We start from the raw sequence: 18,545 nt of genomic DNA on the forward strand, positions 1-18,545 counted from the left end.
ATGTCCAACATGACATAATCGTTTTTTCGGAAATTATTTAGCAAGGCCTCCAAAAACTTGAAACCTCAACTTTGATAAACACAAACAAAGACACACACACACACACACAAACACACACACACACCACACACTCTTAAACATGTGAAGCGTTTGGGGGCTTCGAATGACATCTCTGGGATTTGATAATAAACTAATTTGTGCTGCGTTCTCCACTCTCGTTTGTTGTCAGCTCTTTTATTCATGAATATGCAATTAGTGTGCAAAATGTAAGTGTTACGAGCGCTCTATTGCTCTATTTATTATTAAAACTAAATGATTTTAAGTACTAGTATTCAATTTAAATGTTTGTCGGTTCTACGCTGGCAGTCGGCCAATTGCCCAGCCGACCGTTTTGGTGTGACGAGAGCGGGGTCTTCGAAAATATGTAGGCTTTGAAATAATTGTCGAAATGCCACAAAGTCAAACAGAACATAAATTGGTCATGTTCAGGCAAAAGCAACAGTCAAAGGTCTCTAACTGGGTCTGCGCCATGTCAAAGAATTTTTGCGGAAATTTACTCAACTGGCTAGCGTATTTCTTAGTCAATTTTAATGCCTTCGAATTGCAGCAGACTTGGGCATTAAATGTGCCATCCATCGGACTGTTGAATGATTGATTGATGGCAAAACAAAGTATTCGAATCCATGCCTGATTGCATGCATTCATTTTTAAATTTAATTTCACTAATTAATTTGAATATTTGAAGAAGTTAGCTGGCTTGCTTAAGCCACGCTGTTAAAGTGACACTGTTAAAGAGTTATGTTAGGTTTAGACTGTTAATTGTAACTGTTAAATTGCAAGCTTTCATGAAATTGAATACTGTAAATTATAAATTATTTATAAAAAATTGCACATTTATATCCTTGCATAGAAGACATCTCCGACTTCATAAAGTTATATATTCCAGATCATGAGCAGATAAAGAGTCGGGCTTATATAGCCATATCAGTCTGTCCGACTGTAAGTTTCTATACGGACTATTCTCTCAATTTTATTGTCTTGCAACGTGTATGAAATACTTTTCGGGTTTTTCACCCAACTCGGCCTTTATAAGCTACTGTATAGCTATATAGAAAGAATTGATCGGAAAAATGAGCTTTTGTATGACAAGCTATTCCGTTTTTGAATATATTCTAATCAATCGCAGCATTAACGAGCTTTACTATTCTGACTTATCTGCAAAACCTTAGGGCAAATGTCCATAAAGATTTTAAGATATTCGCACTTTCTCGTTTAATTTATATTTAAATATTATATGGAAGCGATAAAAGACGACCTTTGATAATATACTTATAAATTCTAATGAGCCTTACCTAAAAGCAGGATGCTGGTTCAAACCATGAACAGAACCAACCTTTCTTTGGCAGCCCCAATTGAAATGGATTTACACACGCAGCTCGATGAGAGGCAAACAAATTTCTATAAAAATTTCCATTTTTATAACCAGCCTTCGACTTAGCAGCCATAACATTGTCTTGTCATATAATATGTGCAAAAATGTTCAATTAAAGTTGATTGAAAATAGAAAAAAGAAAAGAAAAGAAAAGTACAAACGTTTATAATTAAAATTCGTGTTAAATATTTTGGTTAATTAGCGTTGCAACTGATTTGAAATGGATTGTGTGTGTGTATGGGTTTGGCCCGCCCTCGTGATGGTCTAATAACTGGGCATCAGTTATTCAGTTATTTGGCTAGCGATTTAAAGATTAATTAACAAATTAATTGACGCCACATTCACTTTGTCTCAATTCGTTTTCGTCTTCATCGTATTTACAGTACTTCACACCTCGGCGAGTTTAGCGTTAAACGAGAGCTGGGATCCAGACGTCAGGTGAGCCATAGACATGCGCGATAAATTGAATGAACATCTATATATATGTATAAATATGCTTTTCATTTTTACAGAGACGATATGGAAATGATGTTGAATAAAATAGTTCCCGAAGGTTTGCCCTACAGGCATTCGTGCGAAGGACCCGACGATATGGTAGCTATACTTAACGCGTTTAGTTTACAGCCCTGCATCAAGTTAATCGAACAAGTATTTCGATCGAGCGAGTCATGAATCAAATGATTTCGGCTCGAGCTGCATTCAATTGAGTCCGATCGAACTCAGATCGAACATGTTGCATGTTCGAAAACGAATAACTGATGCGGGGCTCTAGTATAGATAAATGTAAGGTCTTTAAATTAACCTATTTAAATTGTTGCTTTTCAGCCCGCACACGTGAAGGCCTGCTTTTTGGGCAGCTCACTGACAATCCCCATTACCGATGGCAAACTCTCGCTGGGCACCTGGCAGGGCGTTTGGCTGTGCGAGCATCGCGATCAGGCCGGCAGCCGGAAGCTGGTCATCACGTTGACCGGCTGTCCGCGCGAACAGGCCGTACGCAGTCCGCTGTCACCCGTCTCGCCCATTGCGAGCACCTCCAGTTAGGGGCGGCCTCGCTCCACCCGCGACAGCCGGTAATCGCGGGGGAGCGACAATAATGGCATCATTTCGTCGAGGAAGTTGATACTACAAAAGAATTTAGCTAGAGCCACCGCACAGCAGCGAGCGGCGGCCGTAATTGCCGCTGGTCGTGGTCTAATTGGAGCAACTGCATCCGTTGCGGCGCCGGCGCCACCAGGTGCCGTGTTGCCCATCGATACGAAAACGCAACGTTTGCTGTTGCGGCAGCGTTTGCATTTAAATTTAAATTTAAATGTTAACGAAACGCTGCAGGATGGCGTTGATATTGATGATGTTGATGAGGATGTCTGCGACGATGACGACGACGATGATGATGATGATAATGATGATGATGATGATCAGGTGGAGGATGACAGCGTCGCGGATGTCGTCGATGCTCAGGGCAGTGGGCATCGCCGTGTTGGTGATAATTTACAAACCGTCACAACAGTGCCTCAAACCAAACAACAACAACAACTAAGACATAAGATCACCGCAACAACAACAACAACAACAACCAGCTCATCAACAGCATCCAATAGCGCATTAGCTAAATTCAATCGCATACTCGACTCTGCTAAACTGGAGCCACATCGCGCCTCCTCCGCGTTCAGCAGCGCCACGCTGCAGCAACGCCTCGCGCTGGCATATCCAGAGCTGCAACAACAACAGCAAGAACAACAACAGCAGCAACAACAACAACAACAGCAGGACGAGTTGCGGCAAATCGACAACCTCCCACGTGGCATTGCCGTCGTTAGCACTCCATTAACCATGCAAGCACTAGACACTATAAAAACCAAGACGGCGGCAATGTTGGAACAGCAGCAACAGCACAACGCTGCTGATCAAACGAAACGAAATGATGTGCATTATTTGTTGAAACAGTTAAATAGTTTTAGTGATATAGAAGAAATAGAAATTGTTGATATGAAGCAAAGAAAGCAGCAGCAGCCAAAGCAGCCGCAGCAGCAAAAGCAACGACAGCAGCAACAACCTCAGCAGCAGCAGCAGCAGCAGCAACAACAACAACCCCCACAACGCACAAGCAAAACTGGCGCTGCCTGCTCCAGCTCGTTGGAGCTAATGCCCATGTCCCGGTCCATGCTGCCGCTAGCCTTGGGCTCGCCATCGACACAGTCGCACAAGGGCAACTTTATGGAGCATGCCGGGCCGGGCGAGAGCAACAGCTCGACACGTCTGCAATTCGATGATTATTTATTCGAATCGTGCCACTATTTGGAGACAAATTATTTTGCCGCTACCTATCGCACTGCCATGGTCGAGAGCTGCTCGCACGAGTTCCGGCCCTCGACCGCCACGCCGCCAACGAGCGTGCGCTCTGACAGCTTTGAGCTGCACGAACTGCAGCCGTCGAGCGTTATATGCAAGGCGGCGGCGCCACCAGCCAGGCTGGATGCGGACTCACCGCCGCCGTATCAGGCCGAGGTGCGCATGACCAGCAGCGGCGTCCAGACTGAGCTGACCGTTGAATCGCTCGCCCAGCTTAGCAGCAGCAGCAGCAGCGGCAGCGGTGCCAGTTTAGGCGGCACGCCTCAGATGCCACCGCTTTTCATATGCTGCTACACGCCCATCGATCGTTGGCGTGCCAGGCGTTTGGGTGCGGCAGCTGCCGCTAAGCGAGCCAATCCCGAGAAGCACGGGCATCCCGTCTGACAGTGGATCCGAAAGTAAAACCAAAATAAAAACTGGCTCAAAAGCCAGCTGCGCTGATTTCATTTGCGATATCAACAAGAGATTCCATTTCGAAGACAGTCAATACAAAAAAAAAACAACGCCTAAATATTCATTTTCCAAACAACAAAAAACAATAACAAAAACATGTACAATTTTTTATACACACCCACACACAACCATTCGCACATTTTTGCAATACACTACCAGAAAAGGAAAGAGTACATTTTGATAGACTTAAATCTCAACAACAACAAAAATCATTTGGAAATGTTGTATAAATAATGAAATGGAAAGGAAATTTACAGCAGATGTCATAATAATTGAACGGCAATTGAATTGTTTCAATCAAATAAAATACAAAATTAAATTAAATGCAACAAAAAAAAAAAAAAAAAACAAATTGTTAACAAAATGCGAAAAAAAACAAACGCAAATTTGGAGCCGGCGAAGGAGAAGGAGAACGTGAGAGCTTGTATAGTAAGTTGTTTAATAAATATAATAAAATAACAAAATTCAATACTAACTAACTTTTTCAACTGAAACGAGGCGGCGCACACGCCAACAACAAAAAATAAAACTCATGTTGTCCGCTTTCTCTGCCAAATGCAAGAATCCAAGAACAAAGACAGAATAAATTTAATAGGCATGTTCCGAATTTCGCCTGCGCCTTCAATGCCAGCTAAATATTAAGAGCATAAATTTTGAGTAAGCAAAAAATCAATTAAAAGCTAAACAAAATTATCAACCGCAATTGTGGCGAAAGTGTTTATCGGAACATGCTGTTCAGTTAGATTTATTAGCCACAGTTCAGCAGCGTGTGCGTTTTATAGTCAAGTTATGCATCGATTTTATTACAAAAAAAAAGAAAACAAAAATATCAACAAATGCAATTGTTACAACAATTAACACTCAAATAAAATAACAAAACAACTATGTTCCAATTTACGCTTTCGCCACAATTTCGCAAAGATTTCGCTTGCATACTTCTTGTGGCAGCGGCTGCTCCAAAAAGTATGCTACACTTGTTATTGTGAAATTTTCTCAAAACTGCAAATCGGAACATAGTCGATTTTTTTTGTTAATTTAATTTGTAAGCAACAAGAAGTAGAAAAAAAAAACAACTGGAATTGTTCGAGCACAAGCAGCGACTGCTTTTAGTTTTGTTTTCTCATCAATTGTGAAACCAAAAGAAAGAAATGAAGCAATATTAGTTATTAAACTTCTGTAAATCATGTGTAGAATTTGGTCAATTTGGTTCGTAAAGCTGGGAAAAGAAAAAAAATTTAAGCTTAACTATTCCATTAATTAATAACAAATATCAAATAACAAATAACATAGGCATAATATCACGAAGCTTAAATGAAGACACGCGCTTTAGTTGAGCAAAATTCGATTGGAGCACAATGAAAATTCAATTTTTGTTGTTTTTTCAAATGAGTTCTCTGAGTTTTTTTTTCTTTTTTTTATATGTACAATTAATTGAGCATATCAAATGCTGACATTATTGGAATGCTAGCAAATAGTGAATGTAATTTCAGGTTTTTCAGCTCAGTTCTTCCAAAAAAAAAAAAAAAACACTAAAAATCATAAATGATTACAAACGATACGAGTATAAAAGAAAATGAATAACAAAAAAAAAAAACACAAAAGCAACCAAACAAATGCCTTTTACATGCCCACACGTACACTAACGAAACGAAAAAAACAAACTATATACATTAACTAATGTTTATTAACAACAATTATAATCGGACTCGGTAGGCGTTCAGTTCAAAACAAAAACAACAACAACAAAATAAAAATGATCACACAACTTGTTGAATGTGAAACTTGGAACGCAATTACTTGTTGAAAATAACTGAGAACAACTATTGTTAAGTGGGTAAAAAATTAGCAAAGGAAAATACTTAAAATAAAAAAAAAAAAAACAAAGATAGACAAATAATATCTATTGTTGTATGTTTTATTCTGAAGCGCACGAAACATAATAATAAATAAATAAATAAATAAATAAACAGCAATGGCAAAATACAAAATGCAAATGAAATGTAGCTAAAGAAATGTTAAGGTAAAATTTTTGTAAACTTTTTGATATGTGATGATGATTTGAATAAATTAAAACCACAAATAAAATAATTACATAACTTAGCCGTAGATATATTAAAACTAATAAACATAAAAAAAAAAAAACAAACAAAAAGCAAATATAATATAAATAATAAAAATTCTTATAAAATAAAGTAGCGCAACGCAAAATTTAGTGCATACAGAAAAGTCAAGAACAGAAAACAAGCCGAACAAATGCCAGCTAAAATATATTAACAAAATAAACTGATGAAAACTTGTTAAACAATAAAATTTCTGGCAAATGTCTGGCCCCGCCCCGCCCCCAGCTCTGCCCTAGTTTCAACAGATCTTTTGATTTGTTTGGAAACTCAGGCGATACGATTATTTCACGACGATTTTCCTTTAAAATTTTTCATAGATTTTTGTATCTTTTGGATTGACGGATGGGGGGCGTGGCTGTATCTAGCAATATTCACGGCAATTCAATTGTCTTAACGACATTGATAAATCTGAGCTGTAAGTGCATATGAAATGCAAATTTAGCGAGCATTTTGTAGGAGCGTGTAGTTAAAAATAAAAAAAAACTAAAAAATAATAATAATGTGAACTAAATCATGTTTATCAAATTGAATAGTATATCTATGTGCATAAGTAGCGAATTATTCAATTGTAAATACATTTTTAATGTACACGTAAACGTTGAGTTTTTGTGTTTTCTGGCCGGTACGAAACGAACATTTGATGTTTATTTAAACAATTGCAATATTCGAATGTTTATCAGTTGGTCAAACAAAAGAGCATAAAAAACTGTTCAAAAACAAAAACAGACACACACACACACACACAAAAAAGAAAACACACGAAAAAGCTTTAAATAATTTAATTACAAATACATCATATAGATGCATGTATTAATGGTAATTATTTTGATATCATTATCATTGATCAATTCCATTGTAGATACAAAATTTGTATTGAAACAAATTAATTAATTAACTAGCCAGCTAAGTCAATGTCGCCTAATGTCAGTTCTAAAAGCATAAATTAATTAAATTAATAACAAACAACAAAATAACAACACACACACACACATATTAACTATAAAAGTGCAACAACAACTACTTTTCAAAAACGACAAAAATCCAAAAAAAAAAAAAAATAACAAAAACAAATATATATAAATGAATAAAAGCAAACAACTGAAACAGGCCTCTGAAACAACACAAAAAAAAACACAACACACATCCACAACAACAAAAACAACAACTAAAAACAACACGAAGCTTTTATAAAACTATTTAAAAAAATATATATATATATATATAAACGAAAAAATAAAAAATATAATAATCCTGCCAAGTAACATTCGAATACCTGCTTGATGAAGATACACCCGCTTTTGCTAAAGAAAAACAAAAGAAAGAAGAAAAAAAACAACCAAAACTAAATGAAAAAATTTAATATTAAAAAAAAAAAAACAAATAAATTAAAAATAAAATGAAAGGCTTAATACGATTTTTATACTTTCGATATAATGATTTTTTATACTAAACGTAAACTCTTTGAAATGAAACCAAAACTGAACGATTTTTTGGGGTATCAGCTAAAATGTCGAGTACACGCCATTTGGGTGTAGCGTATTTTTTAATGAAAACCGATATTGATTTGTTGCAAAAATCGTACTTAAAGTCATATATATATACATATATATATATATATATAAACCCTAACTGCAACTATGGAACGAGAGCACAAATTTTGTTGAACAAAAGGACACACATTAAGAAAAAAAAATAAATAAAATAAAAACAAAATAACAGAAATCAAATACTAGAGAAATCATTTTTTTTTTTTTAATTCCAATCTCACACACAAAACAGAACATGAAATCAAATAAATACATATTTATATATATATACAAATCCTCAACTAAATATATGAACATGTATGTATGTATATCTAGCTAAAGAATCGCACAAATTGGTCACCGACTTTCTCGAATACCCTAACTGCCCCCCCCCCCCCCCCCTCGCCCAGCACAACCATGACACACCAAACTACACTAAATACAGCAGCAAGAATTTCTAATTAAAAACAAAATATAACACATATTTTTCAGCCTATAAATGCGATTTTTGTATGCGCATACAATTTGTAAATATATATTAACTAATTTTATCTAAAAGAAAAAAAACAAAAAAACAAAAGTGAAAAAGAATTTCAAGCATTCATTTGAATAACTTTAGTTTTGCTCCTAATTGCATTTGTATATGCACAATGTGTTTCAGCAAAATAATTAATACATTAAAACATGAACGTTTTTACCCAAATGGAACACACGGTGTATGTCTCTATCTATCTATGTATTAGATATCGAAGTACATAAGCGAGAAGCATACTTTAACGAAAAGAAAAAAAAAATGTCAACTACAATAAATGAACAAGTGGAGAAAAGAATATTTAAAAAACAACAACAACAAAACAAAAAAACTAGTGCAATAACAAATTATTCGGTAATAAATGTAAAATTACAATACATTTAAGTAAACGCTTTGTAAAATACATATAAACAATTTATTAAAAATACAGAATGAAAAACAATAAAAAAAAAATAAAACAAAAAAAGAAAATGGATAATGAAACACTATTGAGTAATAAAAAGCGTTATGCATTGACATTGACACACGTGATTCGATATCTCATCTTATAAGCATAAATCAATAAGATAACAATAAAGAATAAATTAAAGAAACATTCCACATTTTTTTTTTTTTTTGGAATCTATACAAGTTTAATTTCCAAGCACAGTGTAAATATTACAAAAAATATGCGCCCCTTTCAGTTCTCAATACTCTTCCTAACATATGTATATATATATATGATGTATATCTTTTATTGTATAGCTCGTCCGACGCCATCGAAGACTTTGTCCTTGTGATCGGCGGCATTGGCACGTGCCTCGTAGTTGCAAATGGTTACGCCGTGATAATGTGCCTCCGTGAACTCGCCGCGCAGACCTAAAAAGTAAACCAGTTTCATTTATCTATTCAAATGTTGCCGGATGCAAAACCAACCAATATAATAGATGCGCGTGTTGTCATCGCCAAAATTGCTGGGAAAATATAGCGACAAATGATGCACCGAGGAAAAGGTCACAACTCTGCAAGAGATTGGAATTCAGGTATTATATTTAAAATTAGAATTAACGGGCAGTCATTTACTTGGGCGAATATTCGACTTCTGCGCGAAAATCGCGCGACAGCTCGAACTCCTGGTCCGCTTTGCCACGTGCATCGTCGAACGTCATCTTGGGTCGATTCTTAAAACTGTCCGGAAATAAATTTCAAATTAGCACGACTAATTGGAATGCCCCATAACTACTCACAGTTTAACCCTGTTTGGGTGTGAGTTATCATTGGCGCCTCGAATGATAATGCCCTTTAGCTTAATGTTGCCGGTAAATGGAATATTAAACAAAAGTTCTTCATCGGCATCGCTTTGCACAAACTGCAAATGAGCATATAGTTAATTCAGACATATGTATGGATATTGGGGCTGTGCCACGCCCACCTTGCTTGTATCCAGACGCTTTTCGTATGGCTTAAAGACCATCTTGCCGCTGCCATCGGTCTCCTCGTTCAAACATTCTGTATTTTCGAGGTCGATTTTTGTATACAAACTGTATTCGATGCCCATTTCCAGTGCATTGTCGATATCGGTGGCCTCGTGGCTGCAGCCATGTCCATGCCCGTGCGAGTGTCCGTGCGGCATTTTATTTTTTTAAATAAAAATAGCTTTAAATACAATATATACAATGTGACAAGAATTTAATGCAAGTAATTGTTGTATTGAATTGTGCAGAACTATCGATATATCGATAGTCGCCTAACGATACTTCCTTTGCTAGTGATGACAACTAAAGTATCGCTGCCTTTGAAACAACTTTTTTCTGCTACTTAAACGGTTTATTGAATTAATATTAATTTAATCTCGTTTAAACTACAGCTGCTTATCGCTTGTAATGCAATAATTTGAACGGGTTTTGATACATTTAACTAGATAAAATTGCTCTTTTTCTTAGTCTATTTGAAGTAGATTACGGCTGCTGCATGACAGTGCGCACATATTGAAGTACATCCTGGTTGGCCAAAATGCCCAAGTGATCGACACCCTGTAGCGCCAGTGTGGTTATATGAGAGTCTGTATAGCCCGTCCAGTGTTGGCAGGCGCGCAGTGAACGTTGATTAACGGTGCCATCGCCCAGACCCATTATAAGCTTGGGGGTTTCTCCTGCTATCGTGTCCTTTTTGTATTGCAATCTACCAAAAACGAAAAGTTTGCGTAAATTAGTGTTTGATTTGATATATTTATTTGGGAATTACCTTTCCACTGTGCTGACCCCATCGCCATACAGGCAATGTAGCTCCACATCCGGAGGACTAAAGTTTTGTGTATAGCGCATTGTATCCTTGCGCATTTCCCAGCCCGTCCTATAGTCAATATCATTGAAGAACTGCTCCAGCTGTGCCATGGTGTAATTACGCGACGGTGTCGATGCAAGCACCTCAGAGGGCTTCCAAAATAGCGGCGAGGGCAACAGCCAAGCGGAGGACGGATGCGAGATCTGTTCCTCGCGCAGTATTTTAGCGCTCAACGCGAACGAGTCCAAATCATCGCCCATGGCAAACACCTTGACAGCTTTCATGCTGCCCGCCCAAGCGCCAGCCAAACTAATTTGACGGCGCACATATTGACTCTTCCACTCAAGTGTTTGCTCCTGCAGAAAGACTAGTGTCATGGGGCTGCCCATGCTGTGCGTTATAAAAGTGACGGGCGTCTGATTATTGGCCTCGTATGTGTCCTCCACGAGTTGTTTCATATCAATAAAGAATTGCTGATTCTCATCTAGAATGTGGAAAAAGCTCTAGCTAATTAAAAGATTAGTTGCCCAGATGAGAGGCACTTACTCGGCGCCCGTCGGAAATCGTAGGGTGCACCGTGTATATTCTTGTGGCGCTCATAGCCCAGGTCTACCAGTACATTGGCAATATCCTTAAAGTAGGCGCCGGCCTTATTTTTCGTGGGATCTATCCATTCCACGACGCTGGGATCACCCCAGCCGGGTACGCGCGTCTCCACGCCTGGCGTATTGTGTGTGGTGCGTGTCACCTTGTCATAGTAAAGCTTGACATTGTCTATCCAACAGTAGACCATCGGTATGACCAACTGCTCCAGATCTAGCCAGAGATTATACCAGTCGTGCGTCTTCTCGCATATGAAGTAGGGCGTGCCCGATTTATTTAAGCGTGCTTCCATCTGAGAGCCACCATCGCCTGGCACTGAAAAATTGCATTTTTATAATTGCCATTCGGTTGCCCTCTTTATTAATACTTACCAAATATAACCGGAGATAGCTGCGGTTCCTTGGGCGGCGCGGGTTTCGGGGGGTGTCTCCCCCTTTTGCTAAAGGGCCAAAAACAGTTTCCCACACTGAACAAAGCTGTGAGGAGCAGCAGCGCGAACAGTATGCTGGTCCCCTTGAGCTGCATTGTGTTGTGCGTACCCTGCTGCTGATTGCAATAACGGTATGAGAGTTCCTCTCTAACTAGCGAGCCCTCAGTTCAAATCGCGCCACTCGCTGTCAATGCAGATAAAGGCATTTATGGTATTAAATTAACAAAAAAAAGTGCTGTCGCAAACAAATGAATCAGCGCCACAATTATCAATTAATTGACTTACATATATGTGTTGATATATATATGCATATGTTGTACCTGAAGCCAGCTCCAAAACTTAATTGACCTTTAAACTAGCATACGTAACTGTAAATGCATTAATGCGCGGTTGTTTTCCGCATCTTAATGTAGCGCCATTTTGCCTGCTTTCCTGTTGTTGTTATTGCTTTTTTGTGCGTTTTCGTAAACAAAGAAATGTTTGTTATTGTTGTTTTTATTTCGTTATCATTTTGGACACTTTTGTTATTGTTATTGTTATTTTTTGCGTAGCCTTAATTCAGCTGCTTTGCCAGTGCTATGGAGTTTTGCATTGCTTGGAGCATTTTGGCGTTTTTAGGTTTCTGTGCTCATGGTCACATTGTACAGTAGTATACATTCAAATTGATTGTCTTGCGGCAGTAAACAAAATAAAGGTATTTTAAGGTAAATGCCAACAATTTTGTTATTCTATAAATTGTATATTTACGCATATACATTACGTATTTAAATGCATTAACTAATGCAATAATCATCGTTAGCATGCGAATACAATTGCACGCAATACGGACTATCGTGCTTTTGTATCGATACACATGATTTGTAAATGGACGGCATATCGATATTTGTGATAATCGACACGACCGGCAAATGCACTTGTTTAGCGCGTTCAAAGGCAAATTTTGTTTGTTAAAATAAAATAGCTGCAACTTTAGCCGCGAACGGTCATAAACCACAATGCAAGAGTTCTTCAGCGTGCTGCTGCCGGATGTGAAAAAGGAGCTGCGCCGTGCAATAATTGAGTGCTCAAAACGAGGTCTGCTGCACAGCACCAAATGGCTGGCGGAGATGCATCATGGCCTGAGCGATGTGAACATCGACAACGCGGCGCCAGACGACGATCATTCGTTTAGCGAGTGCCAGCTGGAGGGCATTGCGCCCGCCGAATACAGCGATTACTTTCTGGCCAAAAGCTATTACGATGTGCGTGAATATGACAGGGCCGCGCACGCCGTAAGGAATTGCGAATCGAGCGTGCCACGTTTTCTGCATCTCTACTCCACGTACATGGCGCGCGAGAAGCGACGCCTCGACTCCACCACAGATCAGGCGAATCTCAATGAGCCAAATCAAATGCGTGACCTGGCCGATCTGCTGGCCACGCTGCGCGCAGAGCATGGACGCAGTCGCTTAGATGGCTATGGCATCTATCTGTATGGCGTGGTGCTTAAGGCATTAAATCTAAATAAAGCAGCCGAGCAAATGCTTCTGAGTGCGGTGCGTCTGGTGCCCATGCTGTGGAGCGCCTACCTCGAGCTATCGCCGCTTATTATGGAGAAAAAAAAGCTGCTAAGCCTGCAGCTGGGCGGTCATTGGATGCGTCATTTCTTCATGGCACACACCTATTTGGAGCTGTATTTAAATGATGATGGACTTAAGATCTACGAGGATCTACAGGCAGCGGGCTTCAGCAAGAGCATCTATCTAACCGCCCAAATGGCGCTGGTCTATCATAACAAGCGAGGTGAGTTGATGAAGCTTCGCCTAGCTCCAAGTTACAAACTCCTTTTGTTTCTCTGCCAGATGTGGATAAGGCCATCGAGTTGTTTCAGGCCTTGCTCGAGAGCGATCCCTATCGCCTGGACAATGTGGATACATACTCCAATTTGCTGTTCGTCAAGGAGATGAAAACAGAAATGGCCCAACTGGCGCACAAAGCTGTTAGCATTAACAAATATCGACCCGAGACCTGCTGTGTTATTGGCAAGTTCCAAGCGTTAACCATGCTAATCTTTCGTACTAAACTTCTCTCTGCTTCCAAACAGGCAACTACTATAGCATACGCTGTGATCATCAGGTGGCCATTTCATATTTTCAGCGCGCTTTAAAACTTAATCCCAAGTATTTGGCCGCCTGGACTCTGATGGGCCATGAATTTATGGAGCTGAAAAACACAAATGCTGCGATTCAAAGCTACCGCAAAGCGGTGGAGGTCAATAAACGTGACTATCGTGCCTGGTATGGCCTGGGCCAGGCCTATGAGATTATTAAAATGCATTATTATAGTTTATATTATTTTAAAATTGCCCATCAATTGCGTCCGTATGATTCGCGCATGTTGGTCGCTCTGGGCGAGACCTACGAGAAGCTGGACAAATGCGAGAATTCGGTCAAGTGCTATTGGAAGGCCTGCGATGTGGGTGACATTGAGGGCATAGCCATGTACAAGTTGGCGAGCCTGCACGAGAAGCTGGGCGATAATGAGACGGCCGTCCATTGTTATATTATGTACTGCGAGGACGAACGCGCGGCCACCGATAAACAAAGCCTCTACCAGGGCTTTATGACGCTGGCCAACTACTATGAGAAGAAGTGCGACTATGAACGTGCCGCTTACTATGCTTACAAGTGCCTGGACTCGGATGATGTAAGTTAAATAAGTTAGCTCCATTTCATATCCCTAATTCCCATCTCCGTTGCAGCGCAAGACGGAGGCGAAGGCGCTGCTTAAGACCATTGATTCACGACGCAGTGCTGAGTGCCAAAAGAAAAAGTCCACAACGGTGGTGGCCACGGCAGAGACCAGTTCCGAGGATGAAATGGAATGGGAGCAGCTGGATGTGCGCGTGCGCGTACCATTCACCTCAATAGCTGACAAATCAACATCAACATCAACGGCTGCCGCCAACGCCGCAGGCCCCTCAACATCAGCCAGCAGCACACGACGACTGCGTTCGGTGCCAGAGCGTGTGCGTCGCACCCAGCCTAGTCAACGTAGTCTGATTGGACCTACCGCAAACAGCACGGCAACAGCAACTACGACAACGACGACAATAACAATCCCAACGATTAGCGAGGAGACGCCGGGTAGCAGCACAGCGGCAACGGAAACGCTGGATGATATAACGCCGGGCACAGCTACATCCGAACAGCAGGGAACAACACACGATGGCAGCTCCATGGAAATATCGAGCGTGTCCATCGATTAAATGTACACCTGACACATTTATGTTAGTTGTGAATTATATTGAAAATTATTTTATTAATGCGTTGAGCAATGATGATGTGCTTTAAATCAAGGCTATGAACAAAAACGGTTCGAACCGGGAATTCCCATTTTTATTGTACTTTTAGAGAAATCTTGAACCGAACCATTTACCCAACAGCCGCAGCATTAATTGCGGAAATTGTTTTCTAAAGAAAAAAAAATGTTGCAGCATTTACATTAATTTTTATTAAGTTAATTGTGATTCGGTTGAGAGAGCCAGTCCCAAAGCGTTAAGATCGCGCTAAAATCTATGAAAATAATTACTTATATATACATACTATATATCATAAATCATATTTGTAATATTTCTAACAGAACGGGCAATTTTGAGCCTAAAATCTGTTTTGTATAGTCAGCTCGAAGTTATTCTATAACAAATTATCGACTTAATTATTTTCTTTAATATTTGAAAGAATGTGACAAACTAAGATCTGATTGTAAGAATGGGAAAATCCGGATTCACGAAACGAACCGAGTTCGAAAACAAAACTTATTTGCATTTAATTAACGAATAAGTTTTATGATCAAAGAAAAACAGCTACTGGAGCCAATTGCTGAGAGCTCACAGTCAAAATTAAAGCCTGCATCGATCTATGCCATTGTTAAGCAATAATTAGGCTATAACATCGAGATTTAAATACTTAAATAGAATTGAATACAAGCTAAACCCAGACTCTCTTAACCAACAGCACACATGCCGTGCCGCTCTCACAGAGCACGTCGAATGCACACATGCAGGGACAGATTGAAGGCGATCAGCAGCACCAGCAGGAACAGGCCCAGGACGAGTATATCCTCGTTAACGCTATCGCCGGACATGTCGAAATATTTGAGAAACTGTTCCGATGACTTGTGAAAACAGAAATCCTGATGACACGGCAAATCGCCGCGTCCATAGCCATAAACGGCGCGCATGAGACCCTCGAAGATGTATCGGAAAAAGGATACGTCACAAATGGGCCGCAGAAACCAGGACAATTCACGCATCCGTATAAAAAATCCAGAGAACAGCAGAAACGGTATGGATATGCTGGGCACTATAAATATGGCCAACTGCATGGGCAACAAAGTGCCAGCAATTACGCCAATAAAGTGTCCAATAAAGGCGGTCAGCACGCATATGCTCCAGCACATGGCGAAACGGCCCAGCTCCGGCGGCTGGCCGGTCATAAAGAAGCCGATGCTAATGAATAAAGTCGGACAGATTAGTTGCAGTGGCAAATCGGCGAGCACTTTGGATATGTAGTAGGCCTTCAGCGAATACCAGCCGTTGTAGTATTCCCTGATGAACACGGGCGAGTCCTGCAGGCAGAGCAGAATGGAGGGCATGGCGTTGCCCGAGAACACAAACAGTATAATGAAAAACATGCAGGATACATTACTGATAACCTTGGCGGCATCATTGCCGATCTGCCAATAGACCACGCCCAGCAGCAGGGCAACCACAATGTGCATGGCCACACGCAACTGCACGGCAATCTGGAGAGGATTAGGCAGTTAATAGATGCATAACAATGGATTAGCAGCTACTCACCGTATCCCTGGACATGGCACGCAAATGTCGGAGCATCAGGACACTCAGCTGATACCAGAAACCCACCTGCTCCTTGGGACGCAGTGCATCAGACGCCGTCGAACTTTTGGATAGCTCAATAAAAGCTGCTGCAAGTAAATTGAGGTAGACAGAAAAAAAAGAGGAACAGATAGAGCAGTGGGAAGTAGGACAGTGACAAGCGCAAGTTGGAACAGGAAACAGAAGCAGTAAAGAAAGCGGAAGCAATTGTGGATGATCAGTCAACGTCATCCAATTGAAGCGCAAGCAAATGCGAACTCACTCTGCTCGTCGGCCGGAGCACTGCTAAAGCTCTGCAGAATATCGTACTTGGACTTGTTCTGTGTGATCAGCGTCTCGCAGCGCTGATTGGACGACTCGCTGCCCACCTCAAGCACTAAATTGTGGATGAAAGAGCAGAGAGAGAGAGAGAGAGAGTTCAGATTGGTATAAATTGGAAATAAACCAATAGTACACACCAAAATCACCGGGATTATAGTACTGTGGGCATCGGAAACCGGCCGCCTGGAAGCTATCCAACATATCGCACTGTGCGCCCGCGTAGAGCATTTCGCCGTGGGCCAGCACCAGGACATCGTCGAACAGCTGCATCAGCCGCGAACTGGGCTGATGCACCACACACACCACAATCCGTCCGTTGTGCGCCAGTTTCTGCAAATAGCACATGACCTGGTAGCTGGCCACGCTGTCCAGCCCGCTGGTCGGCTCATCGAAGAACATGATGGGCGGATTCGTGATCAGCTCAATGCCAATGGACAGACGCTTGTGCTCTCCGCCAGAAATGTCCCGTACCAGCGTGTGACGGCACGAATGCAAGTTGAGCACCTCAATAATGTCATCCAGCTGGGAATATGATTGAAGGTTTGAATGAAATTTAATAACATAAATGGTAGAAATTCCTATATGCAGTTATCGGGGTATATGTAGGGGAGGAGTTGAGACCCAAAATTTGTATACTCTTGGTTCTGGATAAAAATGCTGGAGCTTGGTATATATGTAGGTAATTGCTTAACAACGTTTATCGATAATTGCCTACTCTCTATATCGATAAATTTATATTCTTTATATCGATAAATATGTATTCTCTGAAAATATCGATTTTTCCTGTCGACAAGATAATTACACCAAGCTCTATAAACCTAGATATTATCTACGATCCACACATCGATAAATATCGATTTTAATACTTTTTTAACTTATAAAATATATCGATTGACATTTTTCACAATCGATAATTATCGATTTTTAATCTCAGTCAAACTTTAAGCGAAAATGGCAAAAGCTACAGAAATAGAAGATTTCTGTATACAACACATAATCTAGATTATATTTCACTCTCACACTTATATAGATTTTAGAGGAGATAGACACAAAAGTTACTTAAGAATGCATTTTTTTCAATGCTCCAAGCTCCAAGCTGGTTACAGGGTATATTCTGGTTGAGCACTCAACAGTACGCTTACTTATCTTACTTACAATTTGTTGTTTTTGCAGCGTACTTGTGCCTGTGGGCAGCTTCAAATCGGCGGAAACACGCAGCGTTTCCTGGACCGTGAGCAGCGATAGCATCACAAAGTTCTGGGCTATATACGACGACATTTTGCGAAATGCGAGCAGATCGCGCGGCTGTCCATTGATGAGAAACTGACCCGTAACGCCGCTGACTCTATTTGGGCAAACTGATCAGCAAATTGAGGCAAAAAGAGTTTCTCGTGATGCACTCACTTGAAGCCGGCCAGAACGTTTAGGAGCGTGGACTTGCCGGCACCGGATGGACCCAGTATGGCCGTTAGGCGACCCGCTTGAAAGGCGCCGCAGGTCTCGTTCAGTATTTGGCTCTTGGATTGCTTTGGACCCTTGAGCTTGTAGCACACCTGCCGGAACAGTAGCTCCAAAGGCGGGGTTTTGCCCAGGCCATTTGGCACGCTTGCCGCAATATTGTCGACCATTGTTGCC

The 18,545-nt window shown here is 40.5% G+C and overlaps 5 protein-coding genes across 8 annotated transcripts in view; 2 read left to right on the top strand and 3 right to left on the bottom strand.

Moving 5' to 3' along the window:
- LOC6628319 (uncharacterized) overlaps nucleotides 1-4,470 on the top strand; it is a 17,462-nt gene extending 12,992 nt beyond the window's left edge. Inside the window, 3 exon segments of the mRNA XM_032438092.2 lie at nucleotides 1,816-1,870; nucleotides 1,945-2,026; nucleotides 2,258-4,470. Of these exon segments, the coding sequence (XP_032293983.1) occupies nucleotides 1,816-1,870; nucleotides 1,945-2,026; nucleotides 2,258-4,168 (2,048 nt within the window). The 3' untranslated portion in view covers nucleotides 4,169-4,470.
- Nucleotides 4,471-8,800: 4,330 nt separating this feature from the next.
- LOC6628318 (PITH domain-containing protein CG6153) lies at nucleotides 8,801-10,119 on the bottom strand. The gene is made up of 5 exons (XM_002052706.4): nucleotides 9,827-10,119; nucleotides 9,642-9,763; nucleotides 9,478-9,582; nucleotides 9,331-9,416; nucleotides 8,801-9,273 (listed from the first exon to the last, which is right to left on the bottom strand). The coding sequence occupies exons 1-5, from the start codon at nucleotides 10,025-10,027 to the stop codon at nucleotides 9,149-9,151; spliced, it is 639 nt and encodes a 212-aa protein (XP_002052742.1). The 5' UTR covers nucleotides 10,028-10,119; the 3' UTR covers nucleotides 8,801-9,148.
- Nucleotides 9,343-15,943, top strand: LOC6628316 (cell division cycle protein 23 homolog). 2 transcript variants are annotated; one of them, XM_070209174.1, is made up of 6 exons: nucleotides 9,343-9,437; nucleotides 12,510-13,492; nucleotides 13,552-13,731; nucleotides 13,794-14,395; nucleotides 14,451-14,978; nucleotides 15,706-15,943. In XM_070209174.1, exons 2-5 carry the CDS (start codon nucleotides 12,706-12,708, stop codon nucleotides 14,955-14,957), a joined length of 2,076 nt encoding a protein of 691 aa, XP_070065275.1. In that variant the 5' UTR covers nucleotides 9,343-9,437; nucleotides 12,510-12,705; the 3' UTR covers nucleotides 14,958-14,978; nucleotides 15,706-15,943. The 2 variants fall into 2 exon arrangements, with proteins under 2 accessions (XP_070065275.1, XP_032293984.1); XM_032438093.2 differs by lacking the exon at nucleotides 15,706-15,943 and having other exon boundaries at nucleotides 14,451-15,026.
- Nucleotides 10,200-12,304, bottom strand: LOC6628317 (lysosomal phospholipase A and acyltransferase). 2 transcript variants are annotated; one of them, XM_002052705.4, is made up of 5 exons: nucleotides 12,031-12,304; nucleotides 11,652-11,894; nucleotides 11,224-11,595; nucleotides 10,639-11,161; nucleotides 10,200-10,575 (listed from the first exon to the last, which is right to left on the bottom strand). In XM_002052705.4, exons 2-5 carry the CDS (start codon nucleotides 11,803-11,805, stop codon nucleotides 10,353-10,355), a joined length of 1,272 nt encoding a protein of 423 aa, XP_002052741.1. In that variant the 5' UTR covers nucleotides 11,806-11,894; nucleotides 12,031-12,304; the 3' UTR covers nucleotides 10,200-10,352. The 2 variants fall into 2 exon arrangements, with proteins under 2 accessions (XP_002052741.1, XP_015028534.1); XM_015173048.3 differs by having other exon boundaries at nucleotides 11,996-12,304.
- LOC6628315 (ATP-binding cassette subfamily G member 4) lies at nucleotides 15,180-18,538 on the bottom strand. Of its 2 annotated transcripts, none has more exons than XM_015173047.3 (6): nucleotides 18,315-18,538; nucleotides 18,066-18,255; nucleotides 17,048-17,432; nucleotides 16,852-16,965; nucleotides 16,551-16,675; nucleotides 15,180-16,495 (listed from the first exon to the last, which is right to left on the bottom strand). In XM_015173047.3, exons 1-6 carry the CDS (start codon nucleotides 18,536-18,538, stop codon nucleotides 15,725-15,727), a joined length of 1,809 nt encoding a protein of 602 aa, XP_015028533.1. In that variant the 3' UTR covers nucleotides 15,180-15,724. The 2 variants fall into 2 exon arrangements, with proteins under 2 accessions (XP_015028533.1, XP_002052739.1); XM_002052703.4 differs by having other exon boundaries at nucleotides 16,551-16,678.
- Nucleotides 18,539-18,545: the final 7 nt, after the last annotated feature.

Source organism: Drosophila virilis, chromosome 4 (genome assembly GCF_030788295.1).
Source record: "Drosophila virilis strain 15010-1051.87 chromosome 4, Dvir_AGI_RSII-ME, whole genome shotgun sequence".
NCBI lineage: Eukaryota > Metazoa > Arthropoda > Insecta > Diptera > Drosophilidae > Drosophila > Drosophila virilis.